This window comes from Lissotriton helveticus, chromosome 3_1 (genome assembly GCF_964261635.1).
Source record: "Lissotriton helveticus chromosome 3_1, aLisHel1.1, whole genome shotgun sequence".
NCBI classification, from domain to species: domain Eukaryota; kingdom Metazoa; phylum Chordata; class Amphibia; order Caudata; family Salamandridae; genus Lissotriton; species Lissotriton helveticus.
In genome coordinates, this window is record NC_136061.1 from 411,212,959 (window position 1) to 411,233,800 (window position 20,842).

General features: G+C 42.1%; 1 protein-coding gene across 2 annotated transcripts in view; it reads right to left on the reverse strand.

Moving 5' to 3' along the window:
* ALS2 (alsin Rho guanine nucleotide exchange factor ALS2) overlaps window positions 1–20,842 on the reverse strand; it is a 1,284,778-nt gene that overhangs the window by 631,635 nt on the left and 632,301 nt on the right. For both annotated transcript variants that reach the window (XM_078680222.1, XM_078680224.1), the window contains one exon: window positions 10,172–10,270. In XM_078680222.1, the coding sequence (XP_078536348.1) occupies window positions 10,172–10,270 (99 nt within the window). The remainder of the gene's footprint in view (window positions 1–10,171; window positions 10,271–20,842) is intronic.

Sequence of the window (20,842 nt, forward strand, 5' to 3'; positions counted from 1 at the left end):
CCCAGCTGGAGCCCACGGGAATCCTTGTCTGATCTTGCCACGCAGGCTAGTGGTTCCACGGCCAGAGCGAACAGTAGTGGGGAGAGGCGTGCCCCTCTCCACTCGGTACTGCTCCTAAATCGTGCGCCCCGTGCGCACTCTTGTCACCGGATCAGCATACAGCAGCTGCACCCATCTCAAGAACCCCGGTCCAAGGCCCATTTTGGTTAAGACTGCATAGAGGAACCCCCATTCAAGGCTATCAAATGCCTTTTCCATGTCGATGGCGAACACCGTCCCTGCCTGGTTTTCCGTCGCCCGAGCTCAAAAATGGACAGCAGGCGACGTTTATTCAGTGTCATGTTCCTACGGGGAATAAAGCCTGCCGGATCCTGGTGTACCAAGGAGCCATATGTGGGAGCAGCCGTGTTGCCAGTATTTTACTTAAAATTTTAAAGTCGAGATTCAGCATCGATAGGGGTCTATATGCTGTGCATTCCAAGGGGGACTTGTCAGGCAGCACAGCCTTCGATACTGTGTCTCACTCCATTTTGGAGGAGAGACTGGCTGCCCTTGGAATTGAGGGCCCAGCCCTGGATTCGATTAGATAATTTCTAACTGATTGTACGTTTCAAGTTTTGTCCTCCACAGTCAGATCTGAGACTCATACTCTGAGGTCAGGAGTCCCACAGGGTCCGGTGTTTAGCCCGCTATTGTTTAACATCTACATCGCACTTTGGCAGATGAAGTGAACAGGGGTGGTCTGACACTTTTTTCCTACACAGATGACACACAAATCATCTTTACTGAACAGAACCATGGACCCTCAGATTTGAGCTTGGGCCTGAGTTGCATCACCTTATAGATGAACAAAATCTCTCAGGCTCAATGCCAATAAGACTGAGGTTATGATTCTGGAGAAAAACTGTTCTCTCTGGGGCCCTCTTTACTGGCCCAACTCTCTAGGGGCCCTGCCTATTCCATCCCAGAAAGTAAAAACTCTGGGATTCCTTCTGGATGACAATTTGTCTATGAAGCCATAGGTGGCTGCCAACTGTTTTGCAGTCCTCAAATGGCTTAAAAAGACCATTTGTATGATCCCGCTCAAAGGACTGTGATCCATACTTTGATTATAGCCAAACTGGACTATGGCAATGTGCAGTATTTGGAAGCCGATAAGTCTACTACCCACCTGCTGCAATTAGTGCAGAATGTAGCTGCGAGGTTGTTTTACTGACTTCCAAAGACATCCTGAGTCTCCAACCTTCTTTGCGAGCTTCATTGGCTGACAATTCTGAACCGTATCAAGTTCAAAGCCTTATGCTTTATGTTCGAGGCTAAAGCAGGAACTGGACCACAGTATTTTTATGATTTGGTGTCACTTTACCACGCATCTCGATCCTTACGTTGTATAAATATCTCCCTGTTCAGTGTGTCTAGGTTCGGATTGACTCGTATGAAAGGCCTTTTCATATTTGGGTCCGCAACTCTGGAATTCTCTTCCAGAGTGACTGAGAAGTTGTACATTTCTCCTCACTTTCTGCACAGGCTTGAAGACTTGGGGCCAGATGTAGGTAGGCTTTTACCGGTCGGTAACGGCCGAATTCGGCCGTTACCGACCGGTAAAAGGAATTTGAGATGTAGGGGGAAAATTATTACAGAATCGGTAAATTTACCGATCAGTAAATTTACCAATTCTGTAAATTACCGAATCGGTATTTTTACCGATTCGGTAATTTTGAGATATAGGTGGGACTCTACTGAGTCCCACAAGCCTTACAGAATCGGTATTTTACCATCAAATTCAATTTGATGGTAAAATACCGTTTCCGGTGTGCATGCACATGTGTGCATGCACACCTATGCCATATGACAGGCAGACCTGCCCTTAGGGCAGGTATGCCTGCCACATGGCACCTGAGCCTCTTTTGGGGGTGCTAGAGGGTGTCAAAGTGACACCCCCTGCACCCTTGTGAAAATCGGTATTTACCGATTCGGTAAATACCGAATCGGTAATGCCCATTCATTCCTATGGACTTCAAAGCCCATAGGAATGAATGGGCATTACCGGTCGGTATTTACCGAATCGGTAAATACAGATTTTTACCGATTCAGTAAATAAACATCTGGATTTCCCTACATCTCCCCCCTTCATATTTACCGACTCTTAAATAGCGAATCGGTAAAATTCGGTATTTAAGGGTCGGTAAATATGCTTTACCTACATCTAGCCCTTGGCTCTTAATTCAGGAATCTCTCCTCTACCTGCTTTGCATTGGGAAACACGTTGGAGTAGCTAAGCACATTACTAATTTAAATAGTAATAGTAATTGCTAAGGTATTTGAAAAATATGCATGTCACATTGAAACTGATTTGTTGGTGAAAAGAAGACTATGCTCTGTAATGTGACCTCAAAAGGTATAACTGAAAGCCAGGCAAACCCTAAAGGTTTGCAATACCTTGAACCAAGTGTTTAACATGATTTGTAGCCTGCAATATAATCTACTACAGTAGCCACTGGGGGCACTTATAAATGCTCATAACTACCAATTCTAACCCCTTTTTAGGTCGAGGGACCGTTGCGCTGCCAAGCAGTGAGGGCGGAGTCCCGAAGAATTTATGTTTTGGAGTTAGGGGGCTTGGAACCCGCCTCTCTCCTCCATTGGCTGGCTTCCTAAACGGAGGCCAGCCATTGGAGGAGAAGGGAGTCAGTCCAATAAAGCCCCGTCTCTTTCGGATTTGGGTGCGTGTTTTTTTGCGTTCTTTGAACTGTGACGTCATCCATCACTCAAAACGCTAAAAACACGCCCCCGAATCTGAAAATTTTCGGATGTTTGCGGCCGCCATTTTTTTTGGTGCAGTTTTTCTTGTTTTTCTTCATTTTTAAAGGCTGCATTGCTTTGGCTGGTGTGGCACGTGCTGTCGCCTCGCTGGGGTTGTGGAGGGCGCAGGGTTTATAGTTTATACGCGTTCGTTCCCATGAGTTTACACGAGTTTCGTCAGAGAGGTAGGCAAAAGCGGAAATACTTCACGATGTAATGATGTGGGCATGTTGCGGTTCGCGAGGTAACAAGTGAGCGTGTTCGTGAGATGCAAAGTGAAGGATGCTAAATGCTAGTGTCAGATAAGGCAGTATTGCGAGAGAGCGGCTTCCGTTGTCAGGCAAAGGCACTTAGAGTGAGTGGGCGAATTTAATTTGCTGGCAGCTCCCAAAGGGGTTCCTAGGGTTACAGTACAGATTTAATGTTTGTTAAGGGTACTGGAGTCGGAGTTTCCACAAAGTTACAAAGACTTTATAAGTAATACTCAGGCGGAATGTCTCTGGGTTACTGAGCTCTTCTTAGATAGAGGTAATGTAACAGGCGATGTCCGGAGTGGGAGTTAATGCACAGCAGGTTGGCTGCACTTCAGGCGAAAGGCATAATGAACACTAGATAGTGCCTATTGTGTGTCGAATTCTCAGACTTCCCACAACGCCCCCGTTTCTGAATCCTCCGTAGCAGATTACGCTCCTCACGTGACCCCCCCAACCCGTCAGACGAGTTGGCACACGGTGCAGACAAGAAATTCTTAGAAACTGTTCAATGCCTGTAATTTTACACGGCTCCCTAGCACACAGAAGCCCATTGTGAGCCGCATTCGGTCAGGTGCAGAGCCCCCGCGCAAAAGCCTTAAAACTAGCAAATCAGGGAACACTTGTGCAGCCTGATTGGTTTTCACATTTTTACGGCTTCGGAATTGTTGGGCTTGCCGGGGGCATCTGGTTCTCTTCAAATTCATTGCTGCTTTAAGTATGCGTTTGTGGAACAGGAAACACCGCGCGCTATCAGTCATGGTATCAATCTGCTGAACAAGGTATGTATTATCTGACTGAATTACCAGAGCTGGGAGCGCGGGCGGGGGGAAGTCTGCGCAGGAACACCACAATCAGCTCGCGACATCTGGAGCTATCCGAGCACTGCTTCTTTCTGTTGATTCTGCTCCGGGCTAACGTAAACATCTGCGATTCCTTCCAGTGTGCACATACCAAATCAGATGATATATCAAAAAGAAAAAAAAATGAGTTCGGCGTTTGCAAATAAAATAAATCGGGCTCTTGCGATAGGTACTGTTCTGAAAAAAACAGAGTACCCCAGGTTAACATGTAAATCTGGATCACTTATTACAGCAAAAAGAAGCCGAGCTTTTCTGTTGGTTGAATAGCTACAGAGCCACAGGACGAACAATCTGTTTTGCTCCTGCCCAGACTGCCTGGTGTTATTAAAGTTTTGTGAAAAAGGGGGGGTTTGGCCCAAAGGATAAGAGGGTAGGTAGGGCCTAATATCGAAAAACTGAAAATTTACCTGAACCTCCAATTATTTAAATCATATTACTAGTATGAAAAGATAAACAAAAATTAATACGTTTATCTTGGCAATAGATTTTGCCTATTTACTTTTTAATCATTTTTTGAATTCACATTTAATTACAAAAAGAACACATATTCTACTGGACAGAATGTCACATTAATACAAAAACAATCTAACAATACATTTAAACTCAACATTAATGTGTCACAAAACAATTATATAAATACAATACTCAACAATTAATTTGTCACAAAACAGTTGATATATACATAATCAATTTCATATAGTTGGCTATCGCTATGACATAAGTGGCAATGAAGTCCTCAAACACTTAGAGTATTAGAATCATTTATCCTCTAAGTCTAGGGGTGTTTTTAGTTGTTTAATTTGTTTACAACTATATGAAATTGATTAAGTATCACCTAGAGTCAGTTCCTTCGTATTCGGAGGAATTGCTCCGACATACAGGACTTCCTTACCCAATCCGATATCCTCAAAGAAAAACTCCTGTTTCGAGGATATCCACCCAAGTTGGTTAAGGACTCTTTCAAAAGCGAGATAATGTTCCAACCCAAACCATCGGAAAATACCAACCAATTGGTGTGTATCACCCGCCATTCAAATCTCAACCACAAGGTACGCCAGGCCATAAACTTGAGCTGGCACCTATAAAATCTGGAAAGTAACAAGGCGCCCCTAAACAGACCTATCTTTGCTTTTTAAAAAAACAGAAATCTGAAAAACCACCTCATCAGAGGCAAGATATTGGAGACCCCTGCCAGCACTCAAAGTGCTATCACCAACAGTAAACCTGTCTTTGGAAACCACAGACGTGGTACATGCCATGCATGTCCCCAGGCTGTAATTGGAGATACCATAACCACCATTGAACGTACAGTCTCGGTAGCTCGAAATAAAACCATGACCAACTGCCGAACCAGCAACGTGATATATGTGGTCCTTTGTCCATGTGATCTCCCCTATGTAGGGGAAACTGGACGCGAATGCCGGATTAGAATAGGGGAGCATAAATCTAATATCAGAAACAAAAAAATCTCGGCCCCTATCGTTGCCCATTGGATTGAAAAATCACATTCTGAACAAGATCTCCGCTGGTTTATATTGGAAAAAATAAAAGCCAGACCTGGAACAGATCCAGTCAACCTCCGTAAAAAAAGAGAGGTGTTCTGGATCTTTCTTATGAATTCAGTCACCAAGGGCCTAAATGAAGAATGCCCTTGGCACAACACCTTTTTATAACACCCCCTTTCCGTTTTGACACGATATTTATCGAGTGGGTGATCCAAAGAGAATCCGGATTAGACTGACATATGTATAACATCTAGGAGTACTTTACTCCTGCCCAGATGTAAATTTGGGTTATTAGATTGATATTCTACCTGATATAACCCTATACACACAGATGTTATTGATGTTCTGACCTGCCACGTCCCACTAGTCGGAGGACTAACTTGTCCATTATTTCGATGAACTTACGCGATACAGAGTCTGTTTTAAGATGAACAGAGATGTGTGCTCGCAATTGTCATCCGTAATTTGGCCCCTAGGCTAATGGCAACATATCAGTGCTTCAAAAATAACAGCCCATTTAAGACTCTAGATCTGTTTTATATTGTTTTATGCCCGAGTTGCCCTTAGCATTTCCCCACTCCAAGATGGCGCATTACTTTGGAAACCCGGGCCTTCCATCAACTTCATATAGCTAATCAAAGATGGCGCTCCATTTCGGGAATCTCAGTCCGTTATCTATACAATACACCTTTGCTCCAGCTGAACCCGATTGCGGCAACTCGCCTTTAAAACCGCGTTCAACATTGCAGTCGATTACTTCCCACCATCTTTACGTCGCTATCGGACGAGAACAAAAGAACCCCTGCTGTCTGGAAGCACATTGGTGTCGAAAAACTCCCTTGGTAAGTGGTGTCACGATGCACCCCTGGCCCCCCTTTTCTGGGCCCTGATCTTATTTATTATATAATAAGACCCATCCTGTTTTTTCTGTGTAGGGATCCCTCCACCCTGAACCTACGTTACAGTAATGAGTGGATGACGTGAAGCACCCCTAACCTCCACCCCCTGGGGCCCAGATGCTACAGTTACTTATTAGCTATCGTCAGGTGAGCGCCCCTATTTTTTCCGAGACATCTATAATGTGCCCCTCCATTTCGGGACTTACCTCCGTTGTTGCATCCGTTTTATGAACACGAATGTCCCCCTTTGGGCCGTCCATCACTAGGATGAACTTTCCTACCTGTTACTGTCATCGGAGTATCTCACCCGGAGATATGGCTCTGGTACGTTCTGAGAGGAACACTCCTGACACTTTAATGGTTACACTCTTTTCTTTTCCAAACAGTGTTTTGATCGTTTACCATACTAAATCCGGTCACCAAGAAGAACTATTAACGCCAGTGTTGGATATCCCCTTAACCATTTCAAGGTAGGGAACCATGTATATATTTTCGACCTATGTGACCTATTGAACAAATCCTCTGACATCATATAGAGCCGTCCATATGTACAGTTAGGACCATCCCGGAAAATACGATCATGGTTCCCATGTTTGCCTAAGCCGTCCACATTGACTATATACCTATTTTCGAATAAATGACATCGTCCCCTCTCATTATTTAGGTTCTTGAGCAGGGAGTTTTTTGTCCATCTCTGAAATCAGAAATCGCGGACATACAACACAATCCTCAATACTCTCTTTGCTTTTAACTTAAACAGAAAAGAAAAACAGGATTCTCTCTTCGGCTGAACAGAAATCCCTTTATATCAAAATTGGAAAACATGGTCCCTGTGAACCTCTGGGTCGTTTGAAAATCATCCGAACCCCAGGTAATAACTAATCCCATACCCATTTTAGATATACTGGACTACCAATATGTTGAATGAATGATCTGGAAGAACCATGCAGGAATGAATGATTGATTGTCTGGAATGTAGAGTTATGATTTCTTTGTATTCACCCAGGCCTCCAATGGTGTTTGGCCTTAACTCTCCGATTGTGGGGAGTGGTATTCTGGGAGCATATATATGATATCAAAGCCTTAATATGTAAATTCTACAAAATGTATCATCATGTCAGAATTAACCCATATTTGTTACTATTGTGCAGACTACAATGTATGAGACTATTCAATTGTCTAATATCAGGAAATGTTTTTAACTTTCAGTCTGTTTGTTCCCCTCCTTGGCGGTACCTGCTTGCCCTGACGAAGGTGTCTTACACCGAAACGCGCGTCGGCGCTTCCTCTAAGAACGGCATCATTTGAGTCCTTGTGGATAATATTTATCATCTAATCTGCCTTCCTACCTCTACGGCCCCGTCCATGCAACCATAACTCCATTCTTTAGTTGCAGGCCCTGTCAGTTACTCCCAGATAAATTGTTTGAGTGTATGTGAGATTGAGTGATCCCCTAAAGGTATGAATGTTTGTTTGAGTTCCTAGAATTGCCCTGGAGTGTTTGGAACATTGAATAGTGTGAACATATCCTGTGTCTATGTTATACGAAAAAACGCACTGACCCCATTTCTTGAATCTTTTGTATGTATTTATTGAATATTTTCTAGAAATATCAGACTGTATAAAGATAAATAAAATATATATTTTCTATAAAAATTATTGACTGATCCATATATATCAGACGGCTCTGATGCATTGTTTAGACTGCTCCCTCTATAATATATGAGGATCCCTCAGAGGACCTTTGGTATCCATTTTGGCAGGGTGTCGCTCTTTCTATATACATTGTTCTAAAACCCCCCTCCTTCCTGCCCATATCATTCATCGGACTGGGGAACCCCCTTCTATTGTGTAGTGACATCTTGAGTTGACCATATCGCATTATAGAATTGTAGCTTGAATTCACCCAGTCATGTCTAAGCTAGCTTGGCACTGGGCTCTAGCCATTTTGAGGGCAGGTCTAAATCTGTAGCGAGTTAGTTGGGTCGAGATGCTGACTGTTTACAGCAAGTCTTTGCATGCCACGTTCTGGACTGTATGCATCGTGTGTAGGTGGGTCTGTGTGTATGCATGTGTGTGGCTTGTGTGTGTGTGGCTCTGTGTGTGTAGGTGGGTCTGTGTGAGGGTGGCTCTGTGTGTGTGTAGGTGGGTCTGTGTGAGGTTGGCTCTGTGTGTGTGGCTCTGTGTCTGTGGCACTGTGTGGGTGGTTCTGTGTGTGTGGCTCTGTGTCTGTGGCACTGTGTGGGTGGCTCTGTGTGGGTGGCTCTGTGTGTGGGTGGCTTTGTGTGGGTATCTTTGTGTGGGTGGCTCTGTGTGGGTGGCTCTGTGTGTGTGGCTCTGTGTGTGTGTGGGGTGCTGTGTGTGTGTGTGTGTGGCTCGCTGTGTGTGTGGCTCGTTGTGTGTGTGTGGGGCTCGCTGTGTGTGTGTGGGGCTCGCTGTGTGTGTGTGGGGCTCGCTGTGTGTGTGTGTGTGTGTGGGGCTCGCTGTGTGTGTGTGTGGGGCTCGCTGTGTGTGTGTGTGGAGCTCGCTGTGTGTGTGGGGCTCGCTGTGTGTGTGGGGCTCGCTGTGTGTGTGTGTGTGGCTCGCTGTGTGTGTGTGGCTCGTTGTGTGTGTGTGGGGCTCGCTGTGTGTGTGTGGGGCTCGCTGTGTGTGTGTGTGTGGGGCTCGCTGTGTGTGTGTGGGGCTCGCTGTGTGTGTGTGTGGTGCTCGCTGTGTGTGTGTGTGTGGGGCTCGCTGTGTGTGTGGGGCTCTCTGTGTGTGTGTGTGGCTCTCTGTGTGTGTGGCTCTGTGTTCGCGAGTACTCGCTACTACTCTCTAATGCTCACCTATTGCCATTGTAAATGACAATACCATTTATTTATGTTTTACAAAAAAAAGAAAAAAAATGTCATGAGCAATGCCAATAGCTCTACCTTTAATAATGCCGAGACCATTGCATTGTAAATGCTTGTTGAGGGATGTAGCAGTGACTGAAATCTGTTCATTCAGATTGATACAGAAGACCATACACATGATAAGATAGCTTCTTTCCCACAGGAATAAAGATATCATCAAAATAATAAAGTTTAAGGAGACTGAAGGACGATTATGTCCTTTTTAATGCCTAATCATCTACAATCTCCCACCAGTATTTTAACACAGTCAAGCCAGTAGAACAAATGGTCACAGTCAAAGAAACTAGAGGTAAGTCGAAAATAGGAGTATTCATTGTCAATGTAAGGAGGACTGCATATTATCAATTTTGGAACTACTACAAAACCTTCCCTTATAAAATATAATCTTAAACTTCTAAGGTTTACATCATCATGTGGATTATTTCTGAATAACAGCAGGACAGTTTGTACAGGATAATTCCAAAGGACGAGTTTAAAAGAAATACCCTGATGATTCTATAGCTAGAGGATGGTGCACTCCTTTAAACATGAGCAAGAAGACAGACGCAAGAGCGGCAACCTTGTGAATTAGTGCCATAGGAAAGTACTGTAAACTACTAAAAGGAAACAGAGTAAAAAAACTTAAAACATCTGCATGACAACTGAAGGAAAGAGAACATTATTTGTGAAAGTATCAAGGTAAAACATTTCTTTGGAGAAGGCAGGGAGGAGCTACTAACATTTGTATCAATGTTACTTGACAAATTAATAGAATATATAACTGGTAATACACAAAGGCATGAAAAAAGTCCATTGCAAAAAATAAGAAAATTGGCAATTTAATGAAATAATGGAGAGGCAAAAGAAGATATCAGAAGTGTGTTTTGTTACACCAAGTAGTATATCGGATTGAGAGATTTTGAAATGCTAGAGGTCAATAGCAATCCTTTAAACATATATTTTGTAATAGTACACTACCTATAAACTCCATGCCCGAACATCTTGCCCTCCTTCCAATTTCCAACATAATGGTCATTCTTGTTCAAGGCTTTGTTTGGCATTCTGTACTCACCATACCTGAGAAAACATAGAAAACACACACCAAGTCAGAGAGATGAGAGGCAAACCCTCTGCATTTCGCTGCATGCATTACTTAACATAATCACAATTAAGTATGAGAATTACGAAACACTGCATTCAGTCCATGCTTTTATTCTCAAGGTTTTTACTTTCCGAAGATTTAATAATTAACAAGGATAAGGACCTTTTAATTAATTTACGATCTCTATGAGACAAATCTACTAGGAAATAAGGGAAAGTGCATATGTATGTGTGTAGGAGGGTCCACCAGTGAATGTGCAGGCTCGTAGCAAACTCTTGCTATGTTCTCTTGCACTGACTGAGAAGGAACCACAAAAAAGATAAAAAAAATAGTAGGAGTCACGTTAAGGGGCTATTTGTACAGAAACCTAGCACAAATACTGAACGTGAGCATTCAAACATGATGCAATTAAATATGTTTGCATGTAGCTCAGTGACTGGTAACCAAGTTTGTTTTAGAATGTTCCCCTGTTTTATCTCTTCTCCGGATTAGGAGACTGTAAGCCAATCAAGTTTAAATCTATTTTAGGATGCAATGTCTTTTGCATAAGTTTACTTAAACAGAAAATACAAGCACGGTAGTTCTCATGATTTGCTAAAGGGGAGACATGAGCACAGTATAAGGCTAAAGAGTTGGGGTATTGCAACTAGATGTTCTGTAACCATTGTTGAAAAACTGTAAACACACAGGTTGATATATTTATGAGAAATCTGGAAAAAAAATGTAAAATAAAAAAACTTGGTTTGAATGAATTTAATTTCCTTTAAATATAGGAATACTCAGAGCTTAAGAATGTAGGCAGGCGATTTGCTCTGTATACTTCTACCATCCAGTATTGACTCGGATCTTTGCAGTTGTTTTCTATGAGTCTTTCAAGTCACAGAATGTACTGTGAATCTTCCCTTCGTAGACAATATACATAGGTATAAGGAATCATTAGATTGTATTTTGCACAGCAGGTAAGATTATGTATGCAGTGGTGAGTGAATGCAGCATGGTTCACCATGTGTATTGTGCAGTATCAAATAGGTAACCTCCCTGGTCAACTTCATCAGAACCCATGAACTAAACATCATATCCTAAGCAGACGACACCCAGCTCATCCTCTCTCTCTTTCTGAAGACCCCTTCACCACGATGGCCAGCGTCTGCTGGTGCATGACCAGCGTGCCCGACTGGATGCGAAACAAATGTCACAAACTTAACACAAACCAAATGGAAGTACTGATGTTCTGGAAAAACACCTCTCCCCAGCAACGACTTCTGTTGGCCCACTGAACTAAGACCCTCACCCACTCTGACAGACCACGCCCGCAACCTCGGCGTCGTCCTGGACAGCAAGCTCACCATGAAATGGCAAATCAACGCAGTCTCCTCAACCTGCTTCCTCATTTTTCACATGTTCAGTTAGGTCTTTTATTGGCTCCCCTTTAGCACCAGACCAAACGTCATTCAAGTCCTAGTCACCAGCCGCCTGGACTACGGCAACACACTCTACGTAGCAATCCCCACACACCTCCTAAAGAGACTGCAGACCATACAGAACTCAGGGGCCAGGCTCATCCTTGACCTCTTCGACCTTCCCAAATGGACCCACATCACCCCCCACCTCAAGAAGCTCCACTGGCTCCCTATTCAGAAGAGATGTGAATTCAAGATGCGGACCCACACCTACAAACCATTCACAATCAAGGACCAGCATACATCAACCACTGCTTGTAATTTCACCAACCCTCCAGACACCTGCACTCCACCTAACTTTCCCTCAGGCACACCCCTGCATCTGCTGAATCAACGCTGGAGGACACACCTTTTCCTACCTTGCTGAAAAGCTATGGAATGGGCTCTCCTTCCACCTCTGGACCGCACCTTCTCTTTAGGAATTCAGTAGGGGACTCAAGACCTGGCTGTTCAACTGAAATCTCTGGGATCTGCAATGCTCTCAGTGCCTGGATACCCTAATGGATGATTAGCTGTGCTTTATAAATCGTGTTTTGATTTGTAGCAAGAGTAGAGATATGCAGCAAATACTGGCTTCTGGTGAGGAAGGCAGGCATTGCACATCTACTACACTACACTCTACAAACAGATGCTTACAAGGTAAGTAACATCTTCCATTCGTAGCATGTGTGGCTGTAGAGGCGCATGCTCTATATAGAGTGTGAATCAATTCCCTCTATAAGAGGTTGTAAGCATGTGGATGATGCACATGTCAGAAACAAAGTTTTTAACACTGTCTGGCCAACCATTGCCTACTGATGGACTACAATATCTACACAATGGTGTTTGGTAAACATGTAAGCGGTTGACCAGGTAGCCTCTTTTTAAAGGCTGTGGTTGTGCCTTTTTTAACAGGTTGAAAGTGCCTTAGTGGGGTTTTGCAAAGGCAACGAAGAGCTGGTCAGACTTGCTGAAGGACTCGGTACTGTTACCATAGTACATGAGAGTCTGTTTAACATATTGTATGAAGGGCTCTCTCTGCCACAACGTCAGGCTGTGGAAAGAAGGCTGATAGCTCTATTGTCTGCCTGAGTTGGAAAGGGAACACTATGCAGGGGAGGAACTTGGGATTAGTTCCTACAACAACCCTGTCCTGTGATGCTGAATGAAAGGCTCTTTCAGGGTAAGTGCCTGCAACTAATTGATACCTAAGAGGGAAGTTATGGCCACGAGGATAGCCAATTTCCACAAGAGGACTGCAAAGGGCAAGAGTGTAAGTGTTCAAAGGGGGGACCCATAAGCCCATTGAGGGCTACATTAAAGTTAAATGTAGAGGCAGGAGATACTCTGGGAGGTATGATGATATTGTTATAGCAAATTTCCAATTTAAAATAATGTCCTCTTAGTGGTATGAATAATGTGCATTTAAACAAAATTGATGGACTTTACAGAATCGTGCTTTCCTAAGTTGGTGAGGCTGGGCACTAACTTCATCTTGACATCAAAACTCTTCAATGTTTCCAGCCTTACTATATCCATACCAAGCAAAATGTGCCCGAAACATTACTGAATGTAATATGTATTGGGATTCTGTCAGAATGAGATGTTGTTCTTTGTAAGCTCTAGAGCAATGGTTCTTAACCTTTGGACCTCTGAGGATCCCCATTTAATCATTACGGAAACCCAGGGACCCCTAATGAATTATTATTGGAATCTACTGACCCCACTGACTCATAACTAGAAGTCGGGAACCCCAGCTTGAGCATTTTTATGATTTCAACCACAAAATAATACAAAAAAGATAAAGAAACAAGCATTAATCAAACAAATACCCAAATGATGAGATATTTAATTTAATTCACAAACTCCTTCAAATTTACAGAACGTTTTAAAATTGTCATTTGTACATATGTGCCAGATGATGCATATGAGGAAAATTTCCTGCCAAGGCGCAAGAATTTCTATTTCCAAAGACTTCGCCAGGGATACAGCCTCTAAAAGGAAGGGCTTTCTGGTACTCAGGAAAACGCTGTCGGAAAGTGCAATACAAAATTCTTTTATCAGGCCTTCTAAATTTAATATCATCTATACGGGTCCCCCTACCTCAGGGATTTACAATTATACCTAACCCAGTTTTTTCTCATCTGAGTATGCCGTTGTCAACTTTCACCTATCCCCAACAAAGGGGTCTTCCGCTGTTCTTTGCTTATCTCAACTATGCAATTCTGTTACTATAACTGATTGTTCCTTGTACCAATTTACAAACCTGGCTACTGAGTTTGTCTTTGATGTGATTGAGGGATATGTGGTTCTCATTTCCGCCTGTTACAAAATCATATTTTCCCTGTTGGCTTGCCCATTACTTTGAGCACTAACAATACTCAAATTATGTAACCAGTCACTTCTACTATTTCATCTGTCGACTGTTCATGTTACTAACCTTGCTCCATCTTACTATCAGGTATTTTACATATTGTTAAGGTACCGACCACATAACCCTACAGGAAATAACTTCCCCTTTACTCTCCACCACATAGCACCGTCTTGAGAATCACTACATTGTGGTCAACTCCTACCTCATCCATGACATGATTTCTATGCATATTGAGCCCATCACAATTTCGGAACATGCCTCCATCTCGATCACTCTACAAATGCTACCCACCTATCCTAAAGGTCACACTTGGCCTATGAATGCTGAACTCTTTCAAGATGATGAAACTGTATGCGATTTACATAAAGAACTGACCCTATTTTTACAAGAAAACAAACCCTTTGCCTCCTCATGATTACACTTTGGGACACACTGAAGTGCTACTCCAGAGGTCAAGTGATAAGCCACATGTCTATGAAAAACAAAAAAGTAGCCCTGGACAAACAACTAAAATGACACTGAAATGACCCTTTTGACATGGCCACACTCAAACGTCTCAAATATGAATATAACTCCATTATCAGTAGACACCCTCACAAAGCTGGCAGAACCCTAGCTGGATACCTGAAATTCAAAAGTAACTCCTCTCTAATCCAGAACATCAAAGACCACCGTGGTAAACGGCAAGCAACAACTGATGACATCCTTATGATCTCTCAAAATTTCTATACTGAAAAATACACCCGACCATAAACACACTGAAGGAGGCTTGCTTAAACTTTCTCTGAAATTTCTCAATAAAATTGCTCTCTTCCGACGATCAACTAACTTTAAACAGACAAACCGATAGAGATGAGATTATGCTTACAATAAAATCTATCCCTACTGGTAAGCCCGGGCCAGGATGGGCTACCCATCAACTTCTATAAACTGTGCCCCACAATTATAGACCCCTTGGAGTCTGCCCTGAATCACTTCACCACTGCCAGTAAATAACCAGCACCGCTTCTGAGGCTAATATCGTGGTCATCCCGAAGAAGAGGCAAGACCAATCTGACTATAACGTTTTTAGACCCACCTCGTAAATAAATATGGAGGCAAAAATCGAAGCTAAAATCCTGGCCAATCGGCTCACACCCCTGATAACCAAAATTATCCATCTCACTCAGACTGGCTTAGTCAAAGGTTTATTTTGACATGTAATTGAGAAATCCTTTAAACTCGTCTCCCCTCCAGTAGCTGCTATAGCTCTGGATGCACCAAAAGCATTCAAAAAAGTTTCTTGCAGGTAGCTCAAATCCACCCTATCCAGACACAACTTAGGAGACTCCTTTATCAAAATGACCATAACATTGTACTCTAACCTTTAGGCTATACTTAAAATCAATGGTGCCTGTAACAACCCTTTGCCTTAAAGCAGGGGACCCGGCAGGGATGCTCCCTATCCACCTTATTATTTTGTTTAGCTATCGATTTCCTCTTATTAATGATAAACTAATCAACAGAAATTACAGGCATCTGTCACTTCAGGGAAGTGACCTGTAAAACGTCTGTCTATGCAGATGACATATCAACATTTATGGAATAATCCAGACAAAGCAGTTCCGGCACTTCTAAATATTATTGACCAGTTCGCCCATTTCTCTGGATATTCTTGAAACAAGATAAAACAGAGGGCTTACTTTAAAATATTCATTATCAAACCTCTTGTATGGGTAACTCCAACTTTAAATGGAACTCCAAATTCATTAAATATCTGGGCATCTGGTTTTGCAATGATCTTACAGAATCAGTTACTCACAAGGAGTAAAACAATTCCTAAAAAAATATTATATTTTCTGTCCGCTAGGACCCCTAAACATATTTCTTGGTAGGGCAAGCTAGAAACTGTCAATATGGTGGTATCCCCACTGGTAAACCACCTTTTTAGCATACTCCTCATCCAACTGTACCATAACTTTTTCCATAAAATTGATAAACTCATTTCCAAGCCCCTTTGGAACAAGAAAAAAGCTAGAATTAGTCAGAAGAAACAGTCACCTCCAAAGAGGGTGGTTATAACTTCCCAAACTGATTAAATGGCCAAACAGCTTACTTGGCCATGCAAGGGGCGCTTCGGTTCAAAGTTGAATCCCTCAAAAAGCCTGTATGCTTAATGTCGAGCAAACCATGAGTCACCTCTAGAAGCAACTTTGACCATTTCCCATAACCCCTATCCACACTCCAGCAGCATCTTATAGTCCTCCCAACTACCACACACAAATTCACCACCTTATCACGATGGCACAATAAGAAACTGCAGAACGCTACCTCATCAACCATCTGTCAAATATGGGCTACCAAGGGCATCTCTCTGGTAGCAGATCTGAACATGGGCTCTGAACCTTTAACCTTTGTGACTTTACAAAAGAAACATGGCCTTTCTAGCCTGGTTATATATGATTTCATACAAATGAAAGTGAAAATCTCCAAGTTAGGCCCTCTTCAGAAATCTACTCTTCTGCCCACTGTCCAGCTCCTTCCAACAGGTGGCCATGTTGCATCCAAGATCCATAACATGTTTAGCAAAACCTCATCCCAAACTAAATCCTGCCCTACTGAACAAATGATCTCTTACCTCTCCTCTACGGGCTCACCACCCCTTACTGCGGAAGGTTGGCTGAAAATCTGCCCTTGACTGCTTCAAAACTAACTAATCCCCTTACTGACACAAATGAGGTTCTTGGCAGCCCTCTTCCTCTATTTTACACCTGACAAACTTTTTAGATGAAAACTTACAGTCGGACACCTGCTGGGCCTGTAAATTCTCAACTTGTCATGCTGAACATATGTTCCTCAGATTTTCCTTCTTCGGGCGAACATCTCTTCCCAACTAAGCAAAAATTTCAAAACCTTCATTTTGCTGAGCTTACCAATGGTAATGATGTGACCACACACAGCCATGCCACCTATCAAACATCTGGACTTGAGCCTCGCTCTTCTTGATCTGTTATTCACTAGCGCCCTGAAAGTAATTTTGATTGGATAGACATCCTTCAATAATATTTCCTAAAATACATGGTGGGCATTGGTTACTTACCTTAGAAGCACACACATATCCCAACTACACCACAAAAGTAACCCGGTTACTACTCAACATATATGGTAAACACTAGACATATTCATGCATTATCTGTGACATCCACAAGGAGCTCCCTTTGCCCCTATTACATTGTCACAGGACACGAGTCCTATGGCAATGCCCCCAACAGCCATGTGAGCTGTTGGGGGTTTGACTACATGTAGGTATAGTACGATACCTACATGTAGTCAAACCCCCAACAGCTCACATGGCTCCCTTCCCGTTTCTCTTCTATATCTGCCTACTCTCTTCTTTTAGCGATATTGGTTGCATTTATTCTATGTCGATCATGATCTCAGATAGAGAACACATAAACTGTTATGCTGTTTGCTTTTGGAGTAATGTCAATCTCCCTATTTATTCACAACATTTAATTCTGACCCAAATATTATCACTACCTTCTTACACAATGATTCCAGTAAATACTACTGTGCTGTCACCTCAATACTCATTGCTATTACATTCCTATGTGCTCCTTGAGCTCCCTGCACCTACTTGTATCGACTATTTGTATTGTTATGATTTTGTGCTTTATCATAAACTTCAATAAAATATTTAGAAGAAAAAAATTATTTAGAAATTATGTTTATAAAAATGAGAAAGCAAATATATAGAAAGTTGAGTGGAGTAGAAAAACTGACAAAAGGTGCCATTAGAGGTCTGGCATCAGCCTTTTTGTTAGGTTTGCCCGTGGAGCTTAATTCTCATCTTAGTTCTCACTGGCATTCTCATCTGTATGTCGAGATCACCAAGCAACTCACTAGAATACTACAAACCATAAAGAACTCAGTGGCCAGACTCATCCTCAACCTCCCACACAGATCTCACACTACACCATACTCTAGCACGCACAATTGGCTCACGATACACAAACACGCCAATATCAAACTCTTAATACACACATTCAATGTACTACCCAATTTAGGTCTCACCTTCCTGAACAGTTGTATCGATGAGACTTAAGTATAACAAATAATGTAGTGACTGTTTTGATTCAAAACAGAGGCAGCTGAAAGAAGAGCTCATGATTGCTCAGACTAAGTATTTTTAACAGAGTGGTATAAATCAGGTGATGGATTCAGGTTTTGATTTTGGTATTGCTGATGGTGCAAATTCCAGTGCAAACTCAAATATGCAAAGGAGCACGTGTGTAGGAAAACATTGTGCAGTATGCACAAGTTGGTAACATTGTTCTGCAAGGCACCATAGAGGTCCTGGTAATAATTCCAAAGGAATGAATGTGAGCATTAATATGTCGATGGAAAATACTCCCTGCTATCATTATGGATGTATTGAACAATAGAAATGAGGGTACCAACAGAATCCAGACCGAATGAAAAAATTACTTACAAATGGTTCCCAAAATAAAACAAAGCAAACCAGATAGCATAGGAAGGGATGTTATATTCACAATAAAATGCCTAATTATTTCATAGAAGTCCGATTGTTAGCAAAATCCTTTGATAGTAAACAATGATTTTCCTCAGATTTCAACAACTTTCAGAGTTCTTACTGGTCCGGATCAGTCGCAATGACGCGGTGCCTAAAGGTAACGTAGGATTGCGTGCTTAGTGCAGTCCTAGAGGTAGACTAGAGTGGCCCATGTGTAGAAGGTGAGGTGAATAGCCACCTAGTATCACTTTAATAGATACATCTGCTACTCGCTCCACGTTTCAGCATATGGAGGTTCCCAACCTATCCCTCCATGGGGAAGAAGCCGGAGTTGTAGGTATTTCAAAGAAGCAAATAAGTAATCAGGTCTCAGCAAATCTTCCTGTAAAATTGGTACGATAAAAAATAATCATGAATTTATAATATGAGATTTTAGTCCTGTTAGTTTGTTAGGAAGAGATTTACTCTGCAAAATAAATTGTATGATATATCGTACGGCAGATGCTGTGGCAATTCCGAAACAGGACTATGACTCCGATTTTAAAATAAAATCATAAGAGTCCAAAGTTCACTTATTTCTAACTCTACCAATTCTTACAAAAGAAGATTTACCTCCTGATTTTACACACACAGTAAAAGAGGAGGTATGGAATTTTACAGGCAACTAAATTAGAACAAGTGCAGGACCAGTAAAACCAAATGCAATTTACCCTCAAACTCCTGAGTACAAGCTTACACTGGAAGCAGAGGAAGGAACAAAACCATTTATTGTAAAGATGTTAGAGCAGGGCATTTGAAAAGAAGTGCTAAAAAGCCCTTGTAACGCGCAAATTATGGGTACAAAAAAGTAGTTCAAGGCCGTTGCAAAATTAATCATATTGTAGTCCTATGTTGGCTTGTGGTAACGAATAATGCTGTGATTTCGTTTCAGATTCTGACTGTTGTCAGTCCCTACAATTAACTGATTAGCATGATTGCAAAATATTATTTCTACATATAACGCACAAACGGCAGTCTTCCCAGGATACGAAAATGCTTACCCACCCTTCCCCCCGGATAGCTCATGCTATTTAAAATATTATGAACGAGCAAGATGTATACACAAAAGAAAAACTTTATGCCACAGAGAAATTTCAAAAAGCAGGATGAATCCAACCACAAATTACCAACCTTTCAAAAGGAGGACATGAACTTCCGATTGAATACACAGTACAACAGGCTATCTACAACTAACTGCGAAGAAAGAAACTGAATGTCAGCTTTGATCATACTGGCTTCTACTTACAGGAAGTTTAATTTCATAGCCCCCCTCTTCAGGGGGAGTAGCTGTGATAATTCTCTCAATGATGTCACATATCGTATTGTTGAAAGGTATGCTATATGCCCTGATGTGTTCGTATGAAGTTTAATAAGAAATACACCTTGAACGAAAAAAAATCAAAACGTACGATGAGAGTTTGCTTTTTAAAATAATAATAAAAAAACAGGCTTCCTGATGGATTGCAGCGCCTGAGTGAAAGGTTATTTATAAGAGTTTAGACAGGGTCTAAAAAGTACTTGGGCTTATCAGTTACAACAGACACTTCAGTCAATCTTGACAACGACTAAATTTCACAATGTTCAGCACTATAAACAATGATCTTACAGTTCGAAGATGAAAGCGGCTGTGTTGGATCAGGCGCGGCTGCCATTGTTTAACATTTTGCGCATGGCACGCTGCTGCATAAAGTGCCTGCAGGACCAGAAACTAAAAAATGAAAAAAGTGCTCACAGACAAAAATAAACATACCGTGTAACAATAGAAGTAAAAGGTCCACTTGTTATGGGCTGCAACAAATGGAGACAAGGCTTTTCCAAGGAGGGTTTAACAAGCCTACCTACAAATCAGAAGCCACTATTTATGAAGGGCAATGACATAAGCCAATGACAAATATGGATTGAGAGTGGGAAACGCTTCAAGAACATACCCTAATACAGCATGCCTGAGGCTCGACCTAAAAAGGTGTAACAAAAAAATCTAAAGAATGGGTTGCTGCAATCCTGCGACCAAATGCACCAAAAAAGCAAACTGAAATTAGTATCTTTCTGGGAATGGTTGGTTACTGTATACAGAGGATTCCAAACATTTCCCTGATAGCAATGCCTTTACTGAGGCTTACTCACAGTGATGTACATGATTTGGTGCCATTTGACAGTTACAGTGAATGCATGAATGCCTTCC